This window comes from Osmerus eperlanus, chromosome 16 (assembly GCF_963692335.1).
Source record: "Osmerus eperlanus chromosome 16, fOsmEpe2.1, whole genome shotgun sequence".
Lineage (NCBI taxonomy): Eukaryota > Metazoa > Chordata > Actinopteri > Osmeriformes > Osmeridae > Osmerus > Osmerus eperlanus.
The window spans coordinates 8,800,237-8,814,675 of NC_085033.1; the positions used below are offsets into that span (position 1 = coordinate 8,800,237).

General features: G+C 42.1%; 1 protein-coding gene across 5 annotated transcripts in view; it reads left to right on the plus strand.

Moving 5' to 3' along the window:
- Positions 1 to 2,612: 2,612 nt before the first annotated feature.
- LOC134036913 (netrin-G1-like) overlaps positions 2,613 to 14,439 on the plus strand; it is a 32,542-nt gene continuing 20,715 nt past the window's right edge. For 3 of the 5 annotated variants that reach the window (XM_062482087.1, XM_062482090.1, XM_062482091.1), the window contains exons 1-2: positions 3,169 to 3,272; positions 7,374 to 7,983. In XM_062482087.1, the coding sequence (XP_062338071.1) occupies positions 7,738 to 7,983 (246 nt within the window). In that variant the 5' untranslated portion in view covers positions 3,169 to 3,272; positions 7,374 to 7,737. Of the gene's footprint in view, positions 2,706 to 3,168; positions 3,273 to 3,350; positions 3,443 to 7,373; positions 7,984 to 14,439 lie in introns of those variants that run through there. The other 2 variants (XM_062482088.1, XM_062482089.1) reach the window with 2 other exon arrangements.

Here is a 14,439-nt window from a genome sequence, read left to right on the forward strand (position 1 = left end):
TTGCCTTTTGCAACAAAAGGCAAAATGCACACATACTTAACAAAGCTACACACACGGGCACCGTAAACACACATGCACACAAAATGCCTATGAGCTCTTCCTTGTTTCCTGACTCTCCTAGTGTCTTCCTCCCCGTTATGTCCTGTTTGTTTACAGAAATGCTGCCTCTGCTCACAGACTCCTGATATCTTATTCACGTGTCTGGCTACTGCCCATAAAAACCCTGTGTGTGGGCTTCAAACTGTGCTTCTCATACTGCACATCCTGTAGACATGACCGTGTCCCTCCAGGGGCAATGGCTAAGTGAAATAGGACATTGTTGCAATGTTGGTTGCCGTGCCACCCATCAGCCTCAATCAACCACATTTTCAGTTGATAAAAGCTCACAATTATGAGGTTTCAATTTTATGTAAATCATCAACGCTTGAAAATAACATAAAACTTCACTGGGATTTTTGGAATTATCTAATATTAATACCCCTGCTAATTGCATGCCATAATTACAACATTTGCCTTAAAAAGAGATTTTGGAATACATTGATTTAATGTTGTAAGCACAAGTTGTGTTGCATGCAAAGTAAGCTGATTCATTCCCTTTCTCCCCAGGAGGCAAACCTGATTAAATACATTTAGAATCTAGATTAAACAGATAGAAATGTTTCATGAAAGTAAAAGCCTCAAGCCTGATGGAATCAAAACTGTTTAATTCCAGAAACCAACACACCCATTGAGGGTATTTCAGCCCACACAAGATATTGATGATAGAATGTTGAGACCTAACAGTACCTACTCTCACACACACGTACTGTACACATACACAAACACACAGACACATGCACTTTCTACACACTCTACCCCTTGCCCATGTCCCTGCTGTCTTTATTTGGCATAGGGTCACAGATGATTAAAGCATTGGCAGGTGGACTTCCCCTTTGAAGTTATGAGTAGATCCCCTGATACCGGAATCAAACAAGAGGCACTTTATCTTCGTCAGGCGGGTGTGTGTGAAACCTTCAGAGAGGATGTGCGAGGGGTTAGAGGTATAGGTTCAGCTCTGTCGACCTCTGATGAATCAGGGAGAAATCTGGAGCAGTGAAAGAATGCTCTCTGATGTGATTTCATGAGGGCTTTGTTTGTTCATGCAAGATACCTTATGGCCTAATGACCAAGAAAGAGGATCTGCCACATGTCTTATTCATGCAGCCCAAAATGCTACTGAAATAGGAGGCATGATATAATCTAGCTACTTCACCTGGGACATCATTACAAATACTATAACCCACTGAATGTCCTTTCTAGTTACACACGACAGCCATAACAAATGACCATTTGTTGTGCCACAGCAGTAAATATTATATAATTAATATGTAAATATCATATTATTATCATCAGGTGTCGGTTGGATCTAATTCACCATGTTACTTTCAAAGTAAAGTGGCCAACAGTATCTGGAAAAGCAGGAATGTACATTCCAAGACCTAAGATTCATTGGAAATGTCAAGAGCGGTAGTAGCTCCGAGCAAGGGCTGAACCTTCAGACACTTTTGGAGTGATTTACCTCAGTCAAATGAGAAGCTGCTTGTCATTCAGGGCTGGACTGCTCCAAAATCCTCCTTTATCAGAATGGAAATAGCATTTTTTTAATGAGATTACAAGTCTGTCATTGTATATAAACATGCTGAATATCGATACTCCCATACAATAGCCTACAGCTTACCATTCAAGCAAGGTGTACAATAACGGTGAAAGTTTAGTCTTCAAAGTCCTCAAATACACCATCAGATGAAAAAAATGTTGAACAGTATTTATGTAGTGCAGTATCCTCTAAATTCTGCCTTTTGGCTCTGGATAAAGCAGCTACATGGCCTCAAGGTGCAAACACGTCATGCATGAAAATCATTTATATCTAGGCCTGCTCAGTACTGCTGACGAAAATTCCTCTTGTACGCCATAAAATGTTCACATTCAGATGTCACCGATGAATTCCCCAATGGGTTGGCATTCATTAATGAGGATTTGATTTGAGTCAGTTGATGTTTACGTCACTTTTAACTTGGGGTCAAGTTCACTCTAATTTTCCCTCGTTCTATAGCCTTAATCCATATGATCTGGACAACTGCTTGTAGCTACGTACAAATGTGAGATGAGATAATGGTTCTGTAACCACCACTTTGATAACTAGATATTAGTATCTACTTCACAATCATCTATCGCGTATTGCAGGGCCAACCACGAATTCCGATTTTTTTCTAAACCCATCTTGGATCTAGTCGAGCTTATGTTGTGCCAACCCTCTATCTCACACATTTCACACTAACTCTTTCACGCCCAGATTGTGATTTCAAAAGGGCAGTTGACTGGAGTGCTTTTACCAATAATCATGCAATATATGGCTACTGGAATGTAGTTTAAACCTATCAGAGGAATGTATAGACACGGTGATGCGTTTATCCTGCCATCTACCAACATTGGCCATAGACCAAAATTAGGCTGCTTGTTCAAATCGACCTGTCACGACACTTGTTTGCAACGATGTTCGGCGCCCTGTAGTGCCGAGTGTGACATCGATGACTCCTTGCCGCGGGATCGAGCCGTGCATCTATTGTAGCTCATCTTTCCATTCACCTGGTACAAAAGTTTTACTGACAATATAAAGAAAAAGGTTTGCATGTACTTAAACGACGAACAAACTATATGAACGGAAGGTAAGTATTTTTATGGTTATCTCTTTCGAAGTTAGGAATTATATAAATACTTGCAACATTTGTTCATTCAACAATAGTTTCCAAAGGGCTACAAATAGGGACGGCTAAATGTTTCTAGCCTACACACATTACATCAATTGGTGTAAAGTTATTATCAGTGAGATATAACTTTTTAATATCTAAATGAATTCAAAACAATATTTAACCAAAACCTTTTGGCATTTACCCTGTAGACATATTGCTTACACTACTCAAGTTGTTGTAAGCCTTGGCCGTTTGAGTTATGCCTAGCAGTTGCATTTGAAGAACATGTCCTCCAGTCGAAATGTTTATTGGCTGATTTGACATCGTTCTCATCCCATATCAAGGTTATCCTATCTCTAGGACCCAGCGGAGCAGGGAAATGTCGAACTAGAATACACTAGATTTGGTCATGTTCAGCTGTTTGGGGGATATATTGCCCTTTTTGAGTCTTTCTGTTTGGCTGCAACAAGCTTAAACCATAACGTTGCAGCAGCTATCCAAAATGCTGTACGGTGTGGATGCCCCAAAGAAACTCCATATAAGGTGAGTAAAGATATAGCCTATGAGATCGGTTTATCTTTCGAGCTCCAGTAAGTGTCGGTGGTGAACGGGTAGTAGAACAGGCAAGCGCGTTCCCTCAAACACTGCGTGGAGGACCGCGCTGCGTAAAGGACGCAGATGATAGAGGATAACTTGTTTCCTGTCCGCACGGGGTAGGCTAATTCCTTGATCCACTGTAATTTCTGTTGTAGAAGTCTAAAGGTAGCCTACTCTTGGTTATTTGAATTTGCACTTCATTTAGTGGAGCTTTTAGATTATGATTATTAGGTGGCGACCCAATAAAGATTGCATGCCTGCGTGCAAGCGGAGCGAAAACCGAACCCGAAGTTATAAGGAAAAGTTGCTGACATGCCATTGTTGCAGGGAAAATAATGTATCCCTGTTTGATGCCTTTTAGAGCATTAGACTATAGTGTATGCTGTTTGTTATCAAAACATGGCACGGAGCTGGGGAACGACACGAGCCCGCAGTTCGTGAGACCATACTGAACTTGTTGAATGGCTTTTCATTGCCTCAGCGTCTCTAAAACTGTGAGTACTAAGGGAATAATGTTATTGTTCTCGGCATAATGAGCACGGTTTTTTTTCTAAAGAATGTATTTATATCTCTGTCCAATGATGCAATTTTTCTGCATCATCGGAATTGATAAACGGTGCCCAGGTGCACCACCTCACTTTTAAAGACCATTTATAATTATAGATAATTACAGTTTGTTATAATGTTGTGGTAATTGGTTCAGTGGCCCATTGGCTCACTGTGAAAGTGTTAGGCTGCGTCCATACTTTTTAGTCAGTGCGAATGTCTTATTAGTAATGTTTATTAAAGTATATTTAATATAAAAGGAAAAATTGTAGTTTTGACCTGTTGCGCAGGTGGGTAAAAATGTATTTGAATACAACCAGCGTAGTGCTAAATGGTATCTTAAAACATATTTAATTTATTTTCGAAATTGACGACGAGATCATGTTTTTGTGGAATGTATGGGCAACCACTATACTGTAAGCATGGTGAAAGCCTAAAGGAATTACAGGCAAATGTGCCTTTCCTCTCATGGTTGTGCCTGCATGAAGAACTCTCTCAGGACCATGTTGCTGGTCCAGTGTTTCAGCATATGTTAGCCTTTCAAGAAAAATAGCTATCAATAATGTATGAAGACTCTCACATGTGGCTCTGGCTGTGACAGCTGCCTAGCAGTACTGTGGAGCCTCTCCTAGACACTTCCTCCCAAGGACCAGACACAAGCAATGAGAAAAAACCAGCTCATGTGGTAAAACTAGACAATGTCTCTGCCACTCAACCCAGGCCAGGGTTAAAAGTTACCTTCTCCGACATTCGACAGTGTTTTGAACAAGAGGGTGTCATGCTGTTAGTGGTGCCAGCTTCATGTGCTTTGAGAGTTGATTTCACTGTAGCATATATAAAAGGCCTTGGTGAATGGCCAATTAAACATGAATTGAATTTAGCCACCAAACTACATCTGTTTGGCCAGCTACAAAGAATTTCCATCAAAATCAAATGCATAACAAGTTGCTAAAGTAATCCTAAGCTATGTATTGATTAGCCGCTCCAAGGCTTGGGAGACAAAGAGAGAGAGAGAGAGAGAGAGAGAGAGAGAGAGAGAGAGAGAGAGAGAGAGAGAGAGAGAGAGAGAGAGAGAGAGAGAGAGAGAGAAAGCTGAGTGGCAAGGAGGCAAGGATCTGTCGGGCTGTATTTCAGCACCTGGACAGCTCCCTTCACTGCTTGACTCTGAGGCTGAAAAGGGGAAAGGAGAGATTGAGAACTGTTAGAGAGAGAAAGAAAGAGAGAGAGAGTAGGAGGGAGAAAGAGAGAGAGAGAGAGAGAGAGAGAGAGCGAGAGAGAGAGAGAGAGAGAGAGAGAGAGAAAGAAAGAGAGAGAGAGAGAGAGAGAGAGAGAGAGAGAGAGAGAGAGAGAGAGAGAGAGAGAGAGAGAGAGAGAGAGAGAGAGAGAGAAAAGAGAGACACCCATGGTAAGAAAGGGTGACTATAAAATGAATGGAATAAACCCACACACTTTTAAGAGTCTACTCAGGAGGTTGTAACCAATATAAGCCACAGGGCAGGCTGCCTACTGACTTCTAAAACACTCTGCCATGCTTGAGCGGCCCAGGGGATGGAACACAAGCGGACACAAGGGGGTGTTTCAGAGGTTTCAAAAACAACAGGAGAGGGAAAGAGGGGGAGAAGGGGGGGGGTTAGAAGCTTTGCACGACCGTCTCTTTCTCTTTCCCTGTCCATACAGAATACAAGTTAAATATTTATGATTTTTAATATAGAATGCGCCCCCACATCTTCTTCTGTGGTTGGAATCCTGACCCCGTAAAATAGAATCCCGGTCGTGTTTGGAACGTTCAGTAGGCCACTGAGAGAAAAACTGGTATTTTATTTAAATAAACTCCTTTACCTACATGTGCAATAGTGACGGTATGGTGGACTGCATACGCGTGTATGTGGCAAATAGATGAATTGGGAATGGGAGCCTCCACATGATTACAGTACACCATCTTGTTGGACGACATTTTGACTTTTCACTTTTGCTATGAATGCAAATCCATCTGCATATGGTCAGTCGCACTTATGATCACAAAGCTTTGAATTTCCCTTTTTGCGCAAAGACAGATAAGAAAGCACCACTGAAATGATCAGAGGCAAATGTGAAATGTAATCGGACCACTCCAGTAATGAAACTCAAGCACTAGATAATGAGAGAGCACTTTTATCTCAAATGTGCGTATGATAGCACTGTGGTATATATGTGATCTTGGCCATGTTCCTTATCAGCTCCTGAAAGCTCTCACCGATTCACCTTTTTCCTTTTTTCAGTCTCTATCTCTCTTTACGATAGACAGGCTTCAGTTAAATGCCTCTGTGGCTAGGGAATGATGTCTATATATATAAAACATGGTGCATACTATATTTCCATTAAGAAAAAGCCTTATTCATCACATCAAATATCCCATTTCTGTCAAACTTGAAATTAGCTTCTTGTTAGAAGTCTCCCTGATTGACATCAGTACATTTAGCCAGTCATCGTTGCCCCTCGAACATTTACCTCCATCCAGCAACTCGCCTCCTTCCCTTCTCAGGGAGGTAGGCCAATAACTAACCAAGGCTGTCATCCATTACTTCCTCACAGGGCTCAATTTGAAGGATATGACAGGATAAAATACAACATCCTTAGTGCAATAAACTCCTCTTAGATGTGTTTATGAAATTCTGGCCCCCAAGTCATTTTTAACAGTGGCATTATTTTTGTATAATGGGTGAAGTAATTGCTTGATATTCTTATACAAAGTGTTTGTGCTGATAGCTATATCACAATCGTGCTGAGGCCTTTGCCATTAGAGTTGACACACATGAATCAAGGTGAGCTGGTAATAATATTTTTTGAGTTGTAGTAAAGTTGTAGTTGTCTTAGTCAAAGCCACTGATCAACATATTGAATTAGTAATACTCATCGGTATAGTACACTAATGGAGCCATTTTATAGAATGTTCAGAGCAACATGGTTTAGAGGTGTGTTTACAGCCACTGAGGTACTGTAGGACATGTTACGAACGTTTCATTCAGCCATCATTCAGACTTGTCTTATTTACTCTGTGTGAGGTCGGCAGGTAACAGCAGCCATCAGTTTCTCAGTTTTTCAAGACAGCTGTATCTGATAGAGATGGTGGGGGTCCACACACTATTATAGGACCAGGGGCACTATCTGACTGATGGCATTTGATAGCTGAGAGAGTTACCTAACCATCAAACAGACCAATTGTCCTTCAATATTGTCATCTGCTACAGAATAAATGCATTGGTTGTTTGTTGGTGGACTCTACAAATGCCACTCCAAATGACTGCCACCCACCACCCCAACATACACACACACACACACACACACAAAGACTGAATGTAACTCAATTATACCTGTGGACTAATGTGTATGAAAGTCATATGAAGATCACACCTTGCATGAGAGGAAGGAAACCTGCTGGAAATGTAAAAGTCTATAATTGTGTGTGTGTAACAATGATGACCTTAGATTCTGTATATGACCTTTTCTCCTTCCTCCATACAGAGCCCTGCTTCTGGTGATAATGATGAGCAAAATCAACCTGAGACATGCAACACCCATTGGCCAATGAAGAGCGAGAACCTAAACATTGGCCCCACCCCTTAAAGCTGTTCCTGACCCATGTATGACCTTCCAGACTGGAGTCCACTCACATGAAAACCACTGAGTGAAGGCTGTACCAGTAGCCTGAAGAGGCTAACACAAAGCCAGCATGCTGCCAGGGCTGCCGAAAACTCCAGCCTTTTGAAGTTGAGGCTACTCAAGAAGATTCAGTGACACATTGTCTTTGTTCGTGTGTGCATCGACGGTAAAAAAACAAAACAAACCAGGCACCTCATCACACAGGACACACAAAAGCAGAGCAGCGATGCACTGGCTTGTCTTGTTTGCGTTGCCAGCTGTGTATGTGGCTGTGTGTCACGGCATGCAGCACTACCCAGCAGCGTGGGGACACTACGATGTGTGTAAGTCTCAGATCTACACAGAGGAGGGCCTGGCCTGGGACTACATGGCTTGTCAGCCAGAGGCCACCGACATGACCAAGTACCTGAGGGTGACCCTTGACCCGCCCAACATCACGTGTGGGGATCCACCGGAGACCTACTGCGCTTTGGTGAGTCTCTGCCTGGGCTGTCTCTCTGGATGACGGATGGGGTGGGACTGAGCTGGCCTTCAACACTGTTGAGAACCACTGTTGTCGAGCACACACTAAGAGGAATGGATACTGTGCTGCATACCATAGGGAACATACATACAGCACAGGCACACATACAGGAGTGATAAAAAGAAGAGAATATCTCATCAATATACATACAGTACGAACAGCGATGGCCTCTACCTAAACCCTTGGTACCTTTAGTTTGACTGTAAAGTTGTACTCAAGTTATAGAAGCAATTCTTTGACACACCCAAAGTATTAGCAGTTGCATGTGCCTGCAGAAAGCAAAGTAAATATTTACCAATTAAAAAGGGCCTCCTGAGATGAGTTTTACTCTAAAACTCCAGATGGCAGGGAGACATTTAGTGGCACTGCAGGATGAAACGGGAGCACGTCTCCGGTCGTGTGCACTGTTCTGTTCAGTATTCTATCAAAACAAACTCTTAAAAGATTCAACAGCCCTGTAGATAAATCCCAGTATAAGCACATAGAACACATTAGTATAGAAAATAAAAATGGTGAAGAGGGAGGAAGAGGGTGACCAAAAAGAGATGTGGAGATGAAGGAAGAGATAAAGAAAAAGAAAGTGAAAGAGAAAATTCCCATTGGTACAATGACAGGTTGACTGTCTAGTTCCTAGGCAGGATCAGCCTGATCACAGTCTGGTTAGATTAATTACAGGACCCCAGGAGCAGCATGGACTTTTCATTGTCCAAACAGAATACTGTGTTTAGTCATGAGCCTCAAACTGTACCTCATCCAGATCATACCCTCCCATCATGGCTCAACCTTGCCTCAACCTTGCCTGAACATTTTGCTCCTCGGTTATCATTACCTCTGTTAATACAGGGGCAAATCCTGACCACACTCTGAGCCTATTTTCTATTTCATCTGTTTACATTCTCTGCCGGCACTCAGGCAGACTGACACTTGTGACCTTAGCCACTGAAGCCTTGCGAAAGTTACTTGAAAGATGCAGGGTGCATGCAAATGAGCTCTTTCCAGCCAATCACAATGCACCCTGCTGGTCTGAACCAAGCTGGCTAATCCGTTTCCCCCCCGAGTTTTTGAATTTCATCTGTGGAGGGACGGTTTTCAGATTTCAAGGGGTTATTTTCCATTTCTCTGCTCCTCTTGTTCCCTCATGCCTGCCTCTCTTTTAGATTGTGTTTTCATTTGTTTCAGGTTACAATTATCCCTTATTGAAACAATCTCTATACACAAGGGAATGACCTAAACTATGAGATTGAATGATTTGGCAGAATAGAGCACTTGAAGTGTCTCACAGGAGGAATATTTATTTGTTGCTTATACACTATTGTACACTATTATTCAGTCGGTATTGTTCTTTGGCGGGAGGACAGGCAGAGACTGAGACAGGTGTTTTGCATCAGGGAGTTAGCCCTGATTTTATTTTTAGATCTGGAGCTTCAGGGTCTGGAAACATAGTAGTTACTGCTCCTAGTTTTCTGGTGCCCTTTACATTGAGCAAACACAGAACAATGTGGATTCTTTACTGAGTATAATGTTGCATCGTCTGGCAGGAAACTGGAGACTTTCTTTCAATTTGAAATACTTGTTTATGGCGGTCATAAAATATATTTATTGAGCCAAAATGTTCAGGGCCAATTGATTTCAGGTTTACTTTTGTCACTTTGAAAAGTCAAACTTCTTGATTGTGTCATACTTTTCATACGAGCGTATGCAATTAACTAAATGTAATTATATATTTTTAATGCTATATGTTTTGCATTTTTCCAGTTAATTGATATAAATTATCCAATCAATACCATGGAAACGGTGCAGAGGAGAACCCATTATTATAGTGTTGCACCACATGGGCCTAAAGAACCATGACTGGTAATGCTTACTAGTGTGAAAAACGTTAATTTGGACACTATCAGTCGAGACGTGAACAAGAAGCCTACATATGTTTTTAATTACTCACTTCTTCCTCCTTTTGTTTGAATGGGTTCAGTTGTTGTCGATTTAATTAGGGTTTTTAACAATGATGGGACCTTTTTTGTGCATTAATGAGAAAAAGTTTTCGCCAATTACTGAAATTGAATGGCCTATTTGAAGCCACACAACTTAGCACAAAGTATTACTTAACACAAAGGTTTTTGGTATTTTGCACTGCTCAGTTTTAAAGTTGAATAGTTATTTTGATGTGAGTTATTTGGTGCTGATGATTGACCTTCATGAATTTTGACATTGTCACACAGTACAAACCTTTTGGTATTAAAACTATTCATAATTCTTTCACCATTTGTCAAGTTCCTTAACAGCAATACAAACCCAATGCACAAATGGCACTTCGTTTGTCAGACAGTGGACCTTAACTGAAGATTATTGTAATTCTCCAGAACTTTGTTCTGCTCTCTCGGTGTGGATGAAAGGGACTTGGGTTGCCAGTGCACCATGTGGCGTCTGGGGGAGCTTACAAGAAGAAGAGAAGATGAGCGCTCTGGCTAAGCTGCTTTGAGACCAGTCTGCCACTGACCATCACTGCAGCAGACTTTTTTTTGTACGAAATGACGAAAGTCACTATTATTATTATGAGTCTGTGTAGTCCAAGGACCAGCAAGCATGTTTTAGCACAGTGGCATGCATGTCTGTTCAGTATCCAGGTGTCCGTAGAAGAAGTCCACAAGAGCCCTATCTAATTTAAACCTTGTCTGAAACAACGACCCTAAGCGCATCATCCTTCATTCTGAAAACACAACACAAAGTCCTGATTGGTCAGGATATAGCATGCAATTGTTTTCCGCTGATACCGTAGGCTATAAATTCTAAGATTAGGAGGCAGCTTCTGAAGCCATATAGAGATATTGTCACAGTTGCTTTGATTCCCAGCCCCTCCCTCCCTCCCTCCTCCTGCAAACTCACTCATCCATACATTTGTTTGGAGACAGGCAGTAGTGAGGACATTTAGCTCCTCTGCCACCCTGTGCCCTTGACTTTGTACTAACCTGGCCTGCCCAGCACGTCAGCAGCGCACCAGTGCTCTCTCAGACACTGAGATGACACGGAACATGTCCCTAGACTCTACACAGAACAGAAGAATTCATCATTTATTTTCCCTGCCACCTCCTTTTGTATCCTCCCTTTTTAATTTCCATGTCCCTTGTTTTCTGTCACCCACTGATGTGTAATGTTCATGCAATCTTTGAACATTGCCGGCTTCACTAATGTCCATATAAGGCGTGTTGCGGTTGACAGATAAATATATACGCTGACATTACTCCTTGGGATCTGATGCAGGTTAATTCATTGGCGGATGTAAATACACAGAGGGATGAATAATTCATACAGACTTAAAATAAATTGATGGCTTTGTGGTGGAACAGTCTAGTATTAACACCCATATTGAAAATGAATGCATGAATGTTGACTATAATGTACCTCCAATGGAGCCGTAAGCATAAGGATTTGAACATGCATTGATTATAGCTTCTTTATACAGAACAGCAGCTCAGAAGATGTTTGTTTTATAGATTATGTCTAAATTAGAATATTTCTAGTATACTGCTGATAATCATCGTCATGTTCTGTGTTTAACACACTGTAACCTTAGTACAACCTTAGTGTTGTAGTAAGCACAGATCACTGCTGAGAGAGAACCATCTCTATAACTGTTCTTAGCTGTATATGTAAGCATATATGCAAGGTGAATGATGTGTCAGACTGGCTGGAAAGTCAGATGACGATGATGGCTGTCTATGTTGACACATTGAATCATGAAAGCTCTTCACACGCGAATTAGCCAAGTCTGAAAGGAAACACTTTTAGCTAATTACATGACAGCTTACACATCTGAGCCTAGGCTAGCTTACACTTCAGACGGTTGTGTCAACTGATTGTTATCTCAACTGATTTTCGGATGTTTCTTTCAGGCGCGGCAAAATGAATGTTGCATTAGTATTTCCTTCTGCGCATCATCACTGGCAGTGATGTCCTAAAAGTGCTGCTGTTACTGTAGTCTTACCTCAGTAAGGTAGTTATTTAAAGTCATGTCACAGCAAGGGGCAGACATTACAAGCTTCCTGTGTTCTGTGTTGTGAACCAGAGTCATTGTTCATCAATAATAGACCATAATCCTAAAAATGTATGTGTCTTTGAACACTGAGAGAAGCTGTGTACAGTGAATTTCACTTTGTTTGACAATAATGTTGTTTGACCGAATATTCTCCATAACCCAAAATATAAATCAATTAAATAAAAGCTTTTTTGGCAGAGGATGCCTGCATGGCTGCCAGTACTTCCTGCCAGTAGGTTCTGTCAATACACAAGAGGAGAGTCTCCCACCACCCCTGGCCATGCCCTGGGTTCCCTGGCCTTGGCTGGCTGGCTGGCTGTCCTGTCCATTATAACAAGATTGGCATGACATATGATAAAAATAAGCGGTGCTTTATTTCAAATCCTTTTGATTTGTCATAAGTTTCCTCCTTTAATATTATTAATATTCCAACAACCTGCTCCTCAGACGCAAATGACAAACTTCTGTACTGTAGCTGATGAGTGGCACTTAAGTCCTAGAAGATGTGTCTGCACAGCAGAAAGAAGTCTCAAGGACTAAGGCTGCTTAAAAGTAGTTGACACAGTGTACTATAAGTTTGCTGTCATGGCTTTTGTCAGTTACTTCATGAATACCTTATTCACCAGATAAAAAGTCATATGCACCCGATTTTTTAAAATGAAAAACAAACATGAAGACAGGCAGATCAGGTTATATCAGGCAGTGCATCCATGTAACATTGTACCGGAGAGACAGATTTCTGTGTGCCCCATATTAACACACATGACAGAGTCTCACATAGATCTGGTGAGAGAAGCTGATTCTCCACAGAACAGTATTTCAAGCCACATTACTCCCACCCTAAGCAAAGCCCTCCCCTCCCATCCCCCCTCACCCCTACCACCTCCACCCTTAATAATAAAGTGTTGTTAAGAGTACCCTAGATGGGGGCGGGAGCCACATGGGACAGATCATGAGGGCAGGTGTTAATGAATGCAGAGTTCTCAATGTGTCTGCGAGCACTCGGTGAATCCAAATTAATCCTGACCAATAGAACATGCAGCAGTTGATTTGCCAAGCAGTGCACTTCAAAAGGCCAGACTGGCTAGGCAGCCATCCTCAAAGAGACTGCTGGGGTGGTCCTTATTCCAAACGGGCATTGGCATGGAGCGTACAAACACACAGGAAGTTGTGCTTCGGTTTGGTTTGTGTTTTGTGATCAGGTTTGTATTATTTATCTCTGTGGAGATACGCACACGTAATGACATTTCTGACAACGTTTGATTTCGAATGTTGTTGTATATTAGTCCTATCGCACACATGTGATGTACCATTTTAATGGTCTGAATCCTCCACTTTGATTATGTAAAATAAAGGAAATCCTTTTTTTCCTGCTCAAGCATAGCTCCTCGTGGCCTGTCATATTTGAGCTTACTAATGTACACTTACATTGGTACAAAACAGCATTTATTAAGCAAATTGCAGTACCTGTAGATTTTCACAAGCGCACAGATCCATATGAGATGGAACCGGGAACTTGGGAGATTTCGCCTGCTGTCCTTTGTTATTTCTCTGAAGGTCAGCACGATAAACCCCAGCTCTGTTGTAAGGCACCTCTAGACCCTCTAGGTCATTAAAGCTCTATTGAGTTTCTGCCAAAGCCCTCGCTCTCCCAATATCTCACCCTGCCTCATGAGAGCTGTCTCTACTGTCAGGTACAGACGGCAGCTCCCCTTACAGACTCAACACCTTCCTTCCTCCAGCACTGAGGCTTCTCTCGGCTCCCAGCACCTTAAGACAGAGGGTGCAGGATGAGCCACTCGGGCGGAGCACCTCTCCTCCATGAGGAGCTGGGTGTAATCTTTACCGGGAGATGTGGAGGTGTCTGTGATTGTGGTACACAGAGTCGGCAATTCACATTGATCCCGGGTTAAGCACCTCCGCTTCTTTGCAAGTGTGGGAAAGTGAAGGTCTGAAATGGGGGGGGGGGGGGGGGGTGTTGGGGGGGGGGGTGGTGGGCAAGGAGGTGTAAGAGCAACCAGGAGGATGGACTAATGAAAGTAGCAACACCTCAAATCCAGGAGGAGAGATGTCTCTCCCACCCATGTGGGAGCTGTGCGAGCAGCGCTGAGACTGGCAGTGTGACCAAGAAAGGCCATGTGCTCTAACAAGCATACATTCACATCTGCCCTTTCTCTCACATTTTACATAGTTAGTCAGACACTTTTATTTAAATCAATTTATGTAATTATAAGTATTGTTTTGACTATGTGTACTGCTACAGTTTACATGAAATGCCTTTCCATCCCAGTCAATGACAGTGCAGTGTTTGCGACACATGTAAATTGAGAATTCACCTCTTCACTTCTCCCCTTGGTGTTATTCCATGGGAG